We start from the raw sequence: 15503 nt of genomic DNA, 5'->3' as shown, positions 1-15503 counted from the left end.
GCATTAAACTATAAAGAATACGAAATAAAATGATATAGGAAAATACTGAATAAAATATTGAGAACAAATATATTTATATGTTGGCATCTTATAAAACCAAAACACCTTCCTGAAAAATAATATTAAATTTTACTTTACAGATAGTGGAAGGAAATGTAACAAAATGTAATCATTTCTATCCCGTATGTTTTTATACAGGAAAATTTATTTTTCAAAATCTGGATGTCAGGTACAGGGAATCTCTAAAAATGAAACCGCCTCCTTTTGAGCAGCTCTGTTGACTGCTGTATCCCCAGGTCTAAGAATAGTAGGAACTACTAGCAACTCAGTAAATACTTGCTGAATGAAACTATGAACACACTTGAACTCCAATAGAAATTCATATATGTTATAATTGTCAATCTCTAATTCGGCATTAATGTTTATCAATATATGCCTAGGAAACAATAAGAAAAAACACACAGGGAAATAAATACCTTTCAAAGTATTTTCCACTCTGTAAACCCATTAACAGAGCAAAGAATAAATAAACCAACAGAGCAGTTTATGTGAAAGTATGTTACAATAAACACATGCTAGAGGATAAGAAACGTGAACTCACCTTCATTACTAATTGCTTAATAAACATCAACAAGAATGCTCGTAGAGAAAACAGTTCTTTTTGATTAGGTCGTGGTCCATCTTTTAAAAAAAGACAAACACATATGCACACACATTGAGTATTTCAAAGACCTCGAAGCTAAGTATAAAATTCCCATTCCCAACAGTTTTCCCACTTACTTATAAGAAACATAATTAACTTTCCTGAAGAGTTTCATGTCTCTAGAAAAACAAGCATTCAACCTCAACATGATTGCATATACAGTGCTTCCAATGTACAAAATCAGTTACATAAAAACTGTAATGAAGACATTTGTTTTTGACTAAGGTCAAAGGAATTTCAAACCAGAAAGATGAGGTAACAAATTTACAGTTAGCTTTAAAAGACTCTCTGGGAATCTTACTATGGCAACATAAGTTTACCAAGGAAAAAGAGCAAAAGACAGTCTAAACTCTACATGGGAACTTAATATGAAAAAACTTTTGTACTGTTACCACTGTATAAGCTAATATAAAACCCTCAAAAAGTACACTTCAACACAACATCGTCCACGAAGGAGGGAGACATTGTGCTGACCACCTCTGACATCTCCTTCTCTGTTTGAAAAAGTCCTTGGTCACACATGGCTCACATTAAAGTCAATTTTCATGTCTGAAACGTATAATTCATAAGTAGAAAGCTTTTGAAACCAAATACTCATTGTCCTAAGATCCCAACTCAGGTACTTGCTTGCCTCATATTTTCTGCAATTTTCCCCCCACTAATCATTATTTACAGCTAGTTCCTAGACCACCAAAGCACAGGACCAACACGACCTTGAACAGATCAATTAAACTAGGGAGAAAATTGTTTCAAATTTGTTCCACATGACGATTCCTAGACAAAGAAAAGGTTACAGAGCTACAACAGAATCATAAAGTTTGGCCAGCTTTCTCACTTGAAGTATGAGACTTTCCCAAGATCACTTATCAGTTAGAAAATCAAGGCCAAAATATACTGCAAACACCCAGGACAGTACATGACACACACCATCAGGAAGTAATATTTAGTTCTAGATGTGCCGCAACATGCCAGCTTAAACAAGACCATGGAACTTTCATGTGTCCTCACAGCTTTCTAAATGATAGCATACTGTCTGATAATAAATCAGGGTTATTTTGAAAGGGGTTTAAAAAAATATTGTACAAATATGAAACCTCGTCTCTGTAAATCACTGAACAACCAAAGCCTTTGAGTAAAAAATCAGAATGTATCTTGTTTCACTCTCCTGCATCTATCTCCTGATTTAAAACAACAGCCCTCAATTCTTATAAAGGGACTGCACCCATCTTCACACTCAGATCATGTGTTCTGGGGGTAAGAAGGGCCTCCTCCTCTGGGAAATTTGAAGAACACTGCCACGCAGATGGACACACGAGGCAATCAGAGCCAGTGAGCAACCAAGAGACTAAAAGGACTTTTGCTGGATATGCTCGATGCAGGCAGATACTCTTGCTAGATTTAAAGCTGTGGGGATGTGAAGGTAAGGGGCGCTGCTTGCTACTACAAAGAGAGAAGCTACAGGAAAAGAGCCAACACAGAAGAACTGGGACATGGAGACAGACAAACTGACAAAATAGCAGGGGCCGTGTTCGGAGCCCCTGCCCCAAATTCTACTGAAACTACCAGCCTGTTAACCCTGGTTAACACTCTTTTACAATATAAACCTGCAGTAACAGGCAAGTTTGACCTTGGAGTTCAAAAGGAAGCAGAGCAAAGGCTAACACAGTTTTGTCAAGAGAACACACGGGTGATAGTAAACACACTCTTCCAACCACATGTGAGACGACTCTACACGTAGATGCCACAATATGGTCAATACCAACATCACACTGATTATATTCTTCGCAGATGAAGATGGAGACGCTCTGCTGCTGCTGCTAAGTCGCTTCAGTCGTGTCCGACTCTGTGCGACCCCATAGACGCCAGCCCACCAGGCTCCCCTTGGATTCTCCAGGCAAGAACATTGGAGTGGGTTGCCATTTCCTTCTCCAATGCATGAAAGTGAAAAGTGAAAGTGAAGTCGCTCAGTCGTGTCCGACCCTCAGCGACCTCATGGACTGCAGCCTTCCAGGCTCCTCCATCCATGGGATTTTCCAGACAAGAGTACTGGAGTGGGAGACGCTGTAATAGTCAGCAAAAATAAGCCCTAGAGCTGAATTTAGAAAAGGCAGAGGAACCAGAGATCAAACTGCCAACACACGTTGGACTACAGAGAAAACAAGCAAATTCTAGAAAAACATCTACTTCTGCCTCACTGATTATGCTAAAGCCTTTGACTACGTGGATCCCAACAATCTGCGAAAAATTCTTAAAGAGACAAGAATACCATACCACCTTACCTATCTCCTGAGAAGCTTGAAAGCAGGCCCAGAAATAACAGAACAGACATGAACAACTGACAGGTTCAAAACTGGGAAAGGAGTACAACAAGGGGGTATATTGTCACCCTGCTTATTTAACTTACATGCAGAGTACATCAGCAATATGCTAGACTGGAGTAATCACAGGTGGAATCAAGATTGCTGAGAGAAATACCAACAATCTCAGACATGCAGATGATACCACTCTAAAATCATTACGGATGGCAACTACAGCCATGAAATTAAGACAGATGTTCCTTGGAAGAAAAGCTATGAGAAACCTTGACAGCATATTAAAAACCAAAGACATCACTTTGCTGACAAAGGTCCATATGGTCAAAGCTATCGTTTTCCCAGTAGCCACATACAGATGTGAGAATTGGACCATAACGAAGGCAGAGTACTGAAGAAGTGATGCTTTCAAACTGTGGTGTTGGAGAAGACTCTTGAGATTCCTTTAGACAGCAAGGAGATCAAACCAGTCAATCCTAAAGGAAATCAGCCTTGAATATTCATTGGAAAGGCTGATATTGAAGCTGAAGTTCCAATACTTTGGCCACTTTATGTGAAGAGCCGAGTGACTGGAAAAGACCACGATGCTGGCAAAGACTGAGGGCAGGAGAAGGGGGCAAAAGAGGATGAGATGGTTGGACGGCATCATCGACTCAATGGACATGAGTTTGAGCAAACTCCAGGAGATAGTGAAAGACTTCCGAAGCCTGGCATGCTGCAGTCCATGAAGTCGCAAAGAATAGGACACAACTCAGCGAATGAACAACAATGAGCAATAATATAAACCGTTTTAAGCAGGTTTTGCAATACTTTAAATGAGCCACTATTTGTCAAAATTTTTATTTTGACCCCTTCTATGAAGGATTGACATAATGAATGAACGTCAGGCTTCCAGTAAGTTAGTTCCAATTATACAGGAAAATAATTACTGAAATTCTGTAGTTTCCTTCAATTAGTTATTAGAAGCAGATACTCCCTACTCCTACAAAAAAAATCTCCATTCTCTCAAAAAACACTGCTGTCAATGACTTTCAATGGAATAACTGAACTCAACATCAATACTAGTTGCTAATATAGAATTTTCTCACATTCTCCATGCCTTAGAAATCATCCTAGTCATATTGGATCACCAAAGAACTCATACTAGCAAAAGTAGCATTCTTCTATAAAAATAGTGAGCTGTTAATCTCTGTCAACCACAATTTAGGACAAACTATTAAAATTATCAGCAAGATTAAAATAAAATTTTGCCAAGAAAAGATTTAGAAAAACTTTCAGAAGTATGTATTGGTTTCGGAAAAAAGAGATGGAAGAGAGACGGAGGGAAGGAAGAAGGAAAGGGAAAATCCTGACCTTGCATATATATGCAACATAATATACAGACAGAGATGAAATACCTAATCCTTTTGGGGTAATCCCACTCCGATCCTGAGGATTCACTGCCCAGTAGTAGTACTTCAGTGTGTGCATTATGAGAAGCACTGTTCCAACTCTCCGAATGGCATTATATATGTTGACTGTGCCAATGAATTCCGTGGACAGGTAAGTATAGAGTGTCAACTGCACCTAGAGAATCAAAAGGAAGAGCTCAAATCAAAGAAACAGACCAGCGTTTTACCATTCTTTCCAGTAATACTCTCAGGTTGCTCTATTCGGACCACACTTGTTCTAAAAAGCAAGCTGCTTAATTAGCTTGATAGTAACCTCCATGTTAACAGACAACATATAGCCACTGACACACATCCAGAAGTACACACACTCCTTATAAAACAAACCCAGGCAAAGGCTTCTTTTACAGCAGCACTATGAAGAAAACATCCCCGCATATACCACGTTTTTGCAGCACTATTCCTATAGTGCTGAGAAAACTGATTCCTATTTAGCAATCAGCAATTATTCATGAACTTACACACTTCTTTATAATAAACCTACTACTTATACTTTGCATAATTGTTCTCAAAAGCTAGAAATTGTCTTTGTTCTGGAGAAAACCAGTAGCTGGAATAACTCATAAGAAATTAAAAAAACAAGCAGGAATAACTAAACACCAGATCAAAAAAAGAAAATCATACAAAAATATGTAAAGCCTACCTTAAGAAATGTTTGTTAGAAAAAAAGAATTTTGTTATAGCAGCTCATTACTACAAAGATTGTGATTATAATATTATAGTCTCTAAAATTCATAAACAATTATACTCTACTACTAACAGCAGCACAAAGTAAAAACCACTTTTGTTCTACTTTCATATCGAAATCAAGAATTCTTCACTGCATTACCAGTGGACATACTTCATAAACTAAAAAATACTAAGGAAGGCATTAAATTTGACCAAAACTCAAACTACTCCTGATCATTTACAACTGAACATTTATGTTTAAACATAATGGACATTCCCAGATGCTGGGGGCATTTTCCTTTTTAAGCCTGAAAGATAAAAATTAGGTGCCTACATTCCAGATGCTCTATAAACAAACAATCAAGGTTAAATGAATAAGGGAGTCAATCAGTAACAATACATGGTAAAGAACGGCAGACTCTGAGCCCCTTAAAATCGAAATCTGAAAGATGACTGTAGTTCACTGTTGTCGTTTAGTAGCTAAGTCATGTTTGAGTCTTTGCCAACCCATGGACTGTAACCTGCCAGGCTCCTCTGTCCATGGGCTCTCCCTGGCAAGAATATTGGAGTGGGTTGCCACTTCCTCCTCCAGGGGATCTTCCTGACCCAGGGATGGAACCCACATTTCCTGCACTTACAGGCAGACTCTTTACTGCTGAACCACCAGGGAAACCCAACTGTAGTTTAGAAAATCATAACACGCTATAATCCAGAGTTGCTGAAAGATAACATTATTTTGATGTTGCTGCTGCTGCTGCTGCTGCTGCTAAGTCGCTTCAGTCGTGTCCGACTCTGTGCGACCCCATAGATGACAGCCCACCAAGCTCCCCCAACCCTGGTATTCTCCAGACAAGAACACTGGAGTGGGTTGCCATTTCTTTCTCCAATGCATGAAAGTTAAAAGTGAAAGTGAAGTCACTCAGTTGTATCCAACTCTTTGTGATCTCATGGACTGCAGCCCACTAGGCCCTCCGTCCATGGGATTTTCCAGGCAAGAGTTCTGGAGTGGGGTGCCATTGCCTTCTCTGTTGATGTTGCTACTGCTGTTCAAATAGACAGCCCAGCTTACTTGTTATTGAGGATATACAGAACTTTCTATGACATGGTTCGAATTAACTGTGATATTTCAATCAGAAAATATTTACCTTCACCTGTATTTGTAGCACTGTATTACTGAATATACAATGGCACAGACACTGTCCCTCACTAGCTAAAAATCTAATGGAGAAGATTAAAAATACACACAATTTTAAGTGAAAAACCAAAGGGAATAAATGCCCCTACTGAAACTTAAGAAAGCTCATGTGGTAATATGTAATTAATTGCAAAACGAGTGCCATAAAGCTGTTAAATACTATTAATTCAGAGGCCAGAGAAATTATTTGGGGGTAAGCTAAAATAGTCAAGAAAACTTTCACTAATAGAGTAGATATTAAGGTAGACTTTGAAGATGAGTGGTTCTAACAATAAGAGGAAATTTCAAATAGAGAAAATTGTAGATAATACAAAAAGCTTCCCTAGATCTAGAACAACCATCCTCAATCTTGCCTGCATTAAAATACCTGGAAAACATTTTTAAAATACCAGTCTGGGTCTTGTCCCAGAGCAATTAAATCAGAATCTAGGGAAAAGGGAGTGAGATTCTGTTTTCATTTTAAAAAACAAAAAGCAAAAAACACCTTTCCCAACTAATTCTATAGACAGCCAAGATTAAGAACCCCTGCTCCAGGATACCTTTTGGTACCCACCTACCCATTGACGATAACTGATTTTCATATAGAAAGCCTAGAAAGAACTGGCATGAAGACTTAATGCTTTATTCTAAAAACAAAGAGAAACCATGACAAATCTGGGGGCTAAGAAATGTTCGGATGAGAGTGACTGTGATATGTCGAAAGCATGAAGGAATCCTAACGAAAAGTGAGAAACTAAGACATGGAAACTGGAGAAAGTCAGTTTCCTGAGAATGGTACTGCAGCTGAAGAAAAATTAACAGGACTGGACAGCAACATGCTGAGGTAAATAAGAACAGTGACCTCAGGATCATGCATATCGATTGTGAATAATTCTTCACTCTATATAATCTAAGAACCACACAAATCATACATGAAAATGTCCTTCCCATTACACCTGAATTCTGTGTATGAGAGCAGGGATCAGATCTGTCTTATTCACCACTGTATCCATAGGGCTGGCCACTCAACAAATGGAAGACTACTGTCTACAAGAAAACTCATCTCTCGTGTTAGGCCATTCAAAAGACTGTCTCTGAGCAAATGAAGCTTAAATGCGTATTATAAAAGATGGGAGCAGCCAGTTCCAAAAGCAAAGACTGATTCATACGATCATACTCTCAACTTTGGTAACCAGAGATGAATTTACCACGGAGCTAACGAAGCTTAAACTTTATGCCCACTCATCTACACATGTTCCTTCCAAAATCCTAAACCTAATTTTACATGTTGCATTCTTTTTGTTAAGAAGCCCCTTTCTCCCCCAAACTGTATGACCTTTAGGTCAAACAAACTTTATATCTGCCTTTTGTTATAACTACCTTGATGATAAATTTAGATATAACCCCTCAAGGATACACAAAGCATAAGGGTGAAACAAAACAAGTTTAATATTAACAAATCACCTGCAAACTCTAAGAAGGAAATTAAAGAAAATTTTTAACAAGGAAAAGGTAAGAAAGACAGTGCAATGATACTATGGACTTAAGGAAATGATATAATGAAATTTTTTAAATATTCCCCTACAACTAAGTATCTAATAAGAGGAGGTTTTCTGACCACATCAAAAGAGGCCCAAAGGCTTACAAATGCACTTAGTAAGACAACGAAGTGTTTAGTAAAAAGTTTAAGAAGTAACTTGAAACAATCCTTGAAAAGAAATAAGACTGAGGGTCATAGAAGAGAAAGAGGTCAAATTTGAACCCAGAGATAAAAAGCTACAACCTCCAGCTGCCTCCTTTGATTATTTCCAAATGGCAATCAGGGTGAGCAGCTGTTTTTCTCCTTAACATCTGAAAAGAGCAGCTGAAAATAAGATACTATGACTCCAGAAGAGCAAAAAAGTCTGCAGACATTTTTTTCTGACAGCTAAAGTAAGTACGTGTTATTCCAACCTGAACAATGATCAACACTTGCAAGCGAACCAGAAAGGAGAGGGGGAGAGAGGAAATCAAATGTTTAGGAGAACTCAATAGAACATTAGGGTCTATCCAAAGCTTCATTTACATATTTTATCACAAATTCGCTTATGTTTACTCAATGCAATTGGTTTGCTGTTATAGTACTAAACTACTGTATAAAATATAATTGTTTAATAATTTTAATTAATGTGAAATTAAAATGATTAAATGAGACCAGCACATCATGGAAGCCTTCAAGAAAGGGTGACATTTCAGCTGTTCCTGTAAGAGTTAAACTCAGTAGCTCATCATTTTGGTGGAAGGAATATGTATATATAACACAGAGAGAGAGAGCACAATGAGTATAATTTATATGTATGTATATACATTCATACATACATAAGGGCGCATAGATATATATGCAATCCAACTATGGTTAAGGAAATGGACATCAAAATCTCTCCCAAATACAATTTCATTTAACAAAGAAAATATATACTATTTCTGTATTTCAAAAATGCTATTACTGCTTTAGGAAGGGAGGGACGGATGGAGGGAGGGAGGAAATACTGTCTTGCAAAAGTATATTTAGTCAGGTGGGAGGGAGGTTCAAGAGGGAGGGGACATGTATTATTTTTGTGCTTTAGTTGCTAAGTCCTATCCAACTATTTTGTGACCCTATGGAGTATTTAGCCTGCCAGGTTCCTTGTCCATGGGATTTCCCAGGCAAGAATACTAGAGAGGGTTGCCATTTCCATCTCCAGGGGATCTTTCGACTCAGGGATTGAACCCACATCTCCTGCGCTGGCAGGCAGGTTCTTCACCGCTGACCCACCAGGAAAGCCCTGGATATATATGTACGTATGGCTGGTTCACGTTGTTGTATGGCAGAAACCAACACAACACTGTAAAGCAATTATCCTCAATTATTAATTTTTTTTAAAGTACATTTATTATCAATTTTAAAAAAGTACATTTAGTCAAAAAATGCATTCCACTGAAACCTTACACAACAGCATGTAAAAGGATGAAAGAAAATCCTCTTCATTATCACTCTTCTCAAGTACAAACATGTAGTGAACATACTAGCACAAAATCAATGTATGGATTACCTTGGCAGGGGTATGAATCCATATAGCTGGGTTAAGAAGAATGTGGTCACACAATTGCTTGAGTAGGGGCATCCCATTCGGCAGATTACTCAGGTATTTTGAAAATACGAGGCAAAGTTCAAGTACTGCTCTGCTGACATGGGATTTGGAAGACTGCAGAGGAAGATATTTCAAAGGTCACTATCAACGCAAAGCAAGGGAAGTAAGTTAAACGTTGTCAATACCAGAAAAAAGGTGGTCGACAAACTATGCTCAAAGTTAAAGATGCTTTGAGATTCAATAAAACAGTGGGGGCAAGGTAAAACAGCAATAGGTTGTCTTAATTTAGGTAACTTTACATTAACCAAAGAGATACACTTGCAAACAGAATTTCTCAGCTTCTTAGGAGACCAAGTTTCCTGGACTACAAATGAAGAATCAAAAATGTAAAGCATTTCCTACTTTACCTTTTCAAGGCTATATCCTATTACCAAGAAGCCCTTGCAGGCAAGCATCTGCTCTTGCATAGCAACTGAGTTCTTCAACAGCTCCATGATAAAAGCCAGCAAAGTTGAGCTGCAATAAGGAAACAAGAAAACAACAACGGTTTGAAAAACCATATTCTCTTTAAAAAAAGATGGGAGGGAGGTGGCTAGATAGATACAGTCTTTCAATTACCCTTAATAAAATGTTTCTATTCCAAGGAAACTGGTGCTTTACTGAAACTACCTCCAATATTATTTCAGGAAAGATTAGGACTTATTAGTCAAATATTTAGCTCATATTCTTTATCATAAATATGTTAATAAATGAATTACTTTTGAAACATTATGACAAACAGGCACAACGTAGAGAAAAATTAGCAATATCCAAAAACAAGCAGTAAGATGGCTAATAGAAGTTTATTATTTTGCCCTAAGAAATGGATGCAACTCAGATGAGCAACTGTATTCAATTTTGGAGAGTCAGAGGCCAAACAGATGGAAAAGATATGGAGCAAGCACTAGGACAGAAATCCTCAAACTGGCCTAATTTGAACAGAGGATAGGGTACGTAAAGGGGAAGATAAATAAGGATGTAGGCAAACTGAAGTGTTCAAATAATAATTTAAATATCTTCCTCATTAGCCAGACAGAAAAAGTTAAAATAGTAAGACTACAGTCATGCTTCCAACCTCATAACTTTTATATACTCAACATGGAATGGAATAAAGGTCAACTGTTTTGTCCCTCTCAAAAGTTTTGAGAGATTCCCACTAGGAAAGGGAGAACAGCCAACCTCCTCCACAAAAGTACGTCTATTTTTTAACTGTCAGCAATTCTAATAAAGTTGAAAAGTTAAAAATAAATAAATAAATAAATAAATAAATAACTGAGCTCTGTTACAAAGATTACAGACTAGGATGCAAAAAAAATTTTATGAAGGAACAATAGGTCAAGGATAATTTTAATTATTTTAAATGTAGCCAATAAACACTAGCTTTGATACATAATTCCTTTTAAAAATAACTCATTTTCTTGCCTAAAAATAATCTGGAAAATTTATTATAACACTAAACATATACATTGGTAGTAGACTTCAATTGCATGTAAAAGTAGAAATTAGAAACAGAATTTCAAAAAGGGAGAATACAAAAAGCATTAAAATTACTCAATTAATAATTAAACAATTATTTTATTATAAATAGTTTCACTATGATATATAGCCATAAAAATTCATTTCCACATCCTCTCCGACATTTTAATAACTTGTCCTAGAATTCATGTCTCTTCCCTTTACTCAACACTAAAAGACAGGAGACAAAAGTGCCAAATAAGCAATTTAGTTTTGAAAAAACCAAATCACTTAGTACTATGTAACATAAAAATTTTACATTTCAATATGTTACCTGCAATAATAATTAAATTCAATATATTACCTGCAATAATAATTAAATATGGAAAACTTACCATAAGAAATTACTGCCAAATAACCATTTTAAATATTTTTATTTTAGTTAAAAATACCTACATTTCTGATATTATTACCATGTCTAACTTTATTCAAAGTATTATTTTTTTAGAGCTCCCTATTTCCTACTGATAAATAATTTAAAAATTATCAGAATTGAATTTGTAATAACAATTATAATTCACAAATTTCTTTAGGCTCTTTATTATCCCTACAACAACTTTACAAGATTGAAAAAAAACATTGTGCAGCTCCATGGTGAGAATAACTCACATCAAATGAAAGAAGAAAACAAAAGGACTCACCATATAGTCAAGTCAATTTCATCAGATAAATATTGCTTATAATCCAACTGTGCAAACAGTGGAAACAGCACTTGTACTCCTCCAATCGAATGCATGGCACTTTGGATAGAATGGGTTAAAACCGCCTTCACATCCTTGTAAAATAGAAGACACAGTAAAGGTTCCAATGATTCTTTTCCAAAAACTAAATATATTTTATTAAAAGTAAAATATAACAGGAACAATAAAATGTTACAGTTCACGTATTCGTAATAGAAGCTACCAAATACACCTCAATAATACATCAAAATTTACCATTAAAAATATTGTTAAATACCATTCCTAGTACCTGGAGCATGAGTGCGTGCGGTGAATGAACAAAAATCGAAGGGTTGTCCTTAGGGGATGATTCAAGACAGAGTTGGGCATCTGTGGCGCGTGGATTGTACGTGAATGCAATGGCACCAGAGAGTTTGCCATCATACAATAAAAGCTTGTGATGCTCAGCAAGGAACAGGTCACTTTCTGCTTTGAATTTAAATGTACCCTAAGAATAAAAAGTCGAACAGGTAAGATACTATGCCACAAAAAGAAAATCTAACTATAAAGCACCACAAATATAAAAATTCAAGGAGAGTATTGACCATTTTCTTAACAATATCAATTAAGAGAAGCCCTGCATGTTTAATTACTTCTAAAGTAGTCTGAATTCATTTTAAAGGTATAATGGAAGTCACCTTGACATTAAAATTTTCATTTAAAAAATGCAAAATTTAATGTCCTACAAAGCATGTTTTTTTTTCCATTTATTTTTGTCTTTTTTGATTCTCTTCTTTAATTTTGTTAAAAGGAACATTTAAAATAAAATTTACCATCTTAAATATTTTTCAAGTGTATAGTACAGTGTTGTTAACTACAGTACACTATTGTATAACAAATCTCTAGAACTTTTACATCTTGCTAAATTGAAATTCCCACTGAATAACAACTCATTTCCACCGCCTGCATCCCACTCCCAACCCCCTAGCAATCATGTTCTACTTTCTGGTTCCATGAGCTTGATTACTTTAAGTAACTAAACTGGGGAAGTCACAGAGCATGTGTCTTTTTGTAAGCAGCATACCATCCTTAAGATTCACCTGTGTTGTGGCATGTGTCAGAATTTTTTTTCTGTTTAAAGTTGAATAATATTCCATTGTAAATATGTATCATATTTTCTTTATTCATTCATCCATAGACAATCAGGTTGCTTCAACCTCTTACCTACTGTGTGAACAATGCTGCAATGAACATGGGTGTGCAAACAGCTCTTTCATATCCTTTCATTTATCTCATATATACTTACAGAGGTAAGATTGCTCAGTCGGGGTCTTCCCTGGTGGCTCAATGGTAAAGAATCTGCCTGCCAGTGCACAAGATTCGGGTTTGGATCCCACACGCTACAGAGCAACTAATAAGCCCGTCTGCCACAACTATCGAGCCTGTGTCACGGAGCCCAGGAACCACAACTACGGAAGCCTGCTCACCCTAGAGCCCACGCTTTGCAGCAAGAGAAGTCAGCACACTGCAACCAGAGAGTAAGCCCAGCACTCCACAGCTAGTGAAGACCCAGCAGAGTCAAAAATAAATAAATGAATAAAATTTTTAAAATGATTGCTCTATCATGTGGTAATTATATTTTTAATTTCTTGAAGAATCACCATATAGCTTTCCACAGAGGTTGCACTATTTTACATTCCCATCAGTAGTGCATAAGGAAACCAATTTCTCCACACTTACATTTGTTTAACAATTGTTATCCTAATGGGTGTAAGGTGATTATCTATTATGGTTCCAATTTATATTTCTCTGATGATTAGTGATTTTGAGCTTTTCATATGCCTGCTGCCCATTTATATATTTTCTTTGGAAAAAATGTCTTTTGGGGTTATTTGCCCACTTTAAATGAGTTTAGTTTGTTGCTGTTGTTGAGTTGTATATCCATCAAATATTGTGGATATTATTAATCCTTTACCAAATGTATGGTTCGGAATATTTTCTTCCATTCCGTGGGTTGCCTTTTCACACTGTTTCTTGATGCACAAAAAATTTCTATTTTTGTCTTTGTTGTCTATTTCATTTTTTTTGGTGTCATATCCAAAAAATTATTGCCAAACTCAATGTCATGAAGCTCTGTGTGTTTTCATGCAGGAGTTTTATAGTTTAGGTCTTATGTTTACCTTTAATCTATTAATCCTATGGACAGAGAAGCCTGGCAGGCTACAGTCCACGGGGCTGCAAGAGTCAGACATGACTTAGCAACTACACCACCACCACCGATCTATTTTGAGTTAATTATAATACATGGAAGGTAGGGATCTGTAAACACCGTATGTTTTAAAAAAAAGTGTTCAAGAGATTAACCTTTCTCCATTTCAAGGTTTTGTATCCTTATAGATAATCATTTTACCATAAATGAAACTGATTTCTGGACTCTGTTCTGTTCCATTTGTCTATGTATCAAAATGTTTTGATTACTGTACCTTTATACTATGTTTTGAAATCCTGAATTGTAGGAACTCTTCAAATAACTTATTCTTTTGTAAGATTGCTTTAGCTATTTGGGAACTCTTGAGATTTCATGAGGATTTTACAGTGGCTTTCTATTTCTGCAAAAAAAAATGCCATCTGGATTTCAATAGGAACTGTCCTAAATCCGTAGATCACGTTGGGTAGTATGCATCTTTAACAATATTAAGTCTTTCAATCCATGAAAGCAAGGTGTCTTGTCATTGATTCATGTCTTAATACTTTCAGCTATGCTTTATACTTTTCACTGTACAAGTCTTATATCCTGCTGGTGTATTCCCAAGTATTCCATTTTATGCTATTGTAAATGGCATTACTGTCTTCTTGTCTTTTTGGATTGCTCATTGTTAGTGTATAGAAATGCAACTAATTTTTGTTGTATACAATGTCAGCTGTGGGCTTTTCATATATGGCCTTATCATTTTGAGGAGTTTCCTTTTACTTGTGAGGCTTCCCTGATGGCTCATACAGTAAAGCGTCTGCCTGCAATGTGGGAGACCCGGGTTTGATCCCTGGGTCGGGAAGATCCTCTGGAGAAGTAAATGGCAACCCACTCCAGTAGCTTTGCCTGGAAAATCCCATAGACAGAGGAGCCTGGTATGCTACAGTCCATGGGGCCAGAAAGAGTCAGACACGACTGAGCAACTTCACTTTCACTTTTCACTTTCCTTTGTAATTTGTTGAGTGTTTTTATCATGAAACAGCATTGAATCTTCTCAAATGCTTTCTCTGCCATCTACTGAGATGATTATGTAGCTTTTGTCCCTCACTCTGTTAATGTGGTGTACGGCACTGATTTATTCTCATATGTTGAACCAGACTTATATTCCAGGAATAAATCCCCAGTGGTCATAGGGTATGATCCTTTTAATGTGCTCTTGAATTTCATTTGCTACCTCTTGAATTTCATTTGCTACTATATTGTTGAGGATTTCTGAATTAATATTAAATAAGGATATGGATATTAATCTGTAGCTTTCTTGCAGTGTTGTTTGTTTTTTTTGGCTGTGGTTTCATGGCAATGCTGGACTCTAGAAATGAGTTTGGAAATGTTTCCTCCTCTTTTTATTTTTTGGAAGAGTTGAGGAGAATTGGTGTTACGTCTTCTTTAATGTTTGATAGAATTATCCAGTGAAGCCAGTTGATCCTGTGCTTTTCCTTATTCAGAGGTTTTTGATTACTACCAATTTCCTTACTAGTTATAATCTATTCAGATTTATATTTCTTCAGTCTTGGTAGGTTGTATGTTTCTAGGGAACAACTACTAGGTTGATACAAAAGTAATCACAGTTTCAGACCATGAATTTTAAATGATTCTTACTAGGATCAAGTGTTAGTTGCACAG

At 36.5% G+C, this 15503-nt stretch overlaps 1 protein-coding gene across 10 annotated transcripts in view; it reads right to left on the bottom strand.

The window, feature by feature from the left end:
* LRBA (LPS responsive beige-like anchor protein) overlaps positions 1–15503 on the bottom strand; it is a 749961-nt gene that overhangs the window by 626523 nt on the left and 107935 nt on the right. For all 10 annotated transcript variants that reach the window (XM_015101368.4, XM_060400971.1, XM_060400970.1 and 7 more), the window contains exons 10-15: positions 11940–12137; positions 11612–11745; positions 9824–9932; positions 9378–9530; positions 4413–4581; positions 602–681 (exon numbers count right to left, since the gene is read on the bottom strand). In XM_015101368.4, coding sequence (XP_014956854.3) covers positions 602–681; positions 4413–4581; positions 9378–9530; positions 9824–9932; positions 11612–11745; positions 11940–12137 — 843 coding nt within the window. The remainder of the gene's footprint in view (positions 1–601; positions 682–4412; positions 4582–9377; positions 9531–9823; positions 9933–11611; positions 11746–11939; positions 12138–15503) is intronic.

The sequence above is a fragment of the Ovis aries genome, chromosome 17, assembly GCF_016772045.2.
Source record: "Ovis aries strain OAR_USU_Benz2616 breed Rambouillet chromosome 17, ARS-UI_Ramb_v3.0, whole genome shotgun sequence".
In the NCBI taxonomy this organism is placed as follows: Eukaryota; Metazoa; Chordata; class Mammalia; order Artiodactyla; family Bovidae; genus Ovis; species Ovis aries.
This window is presented reverse-complemented; position numbering and strand designations above follow the sequence as displayed.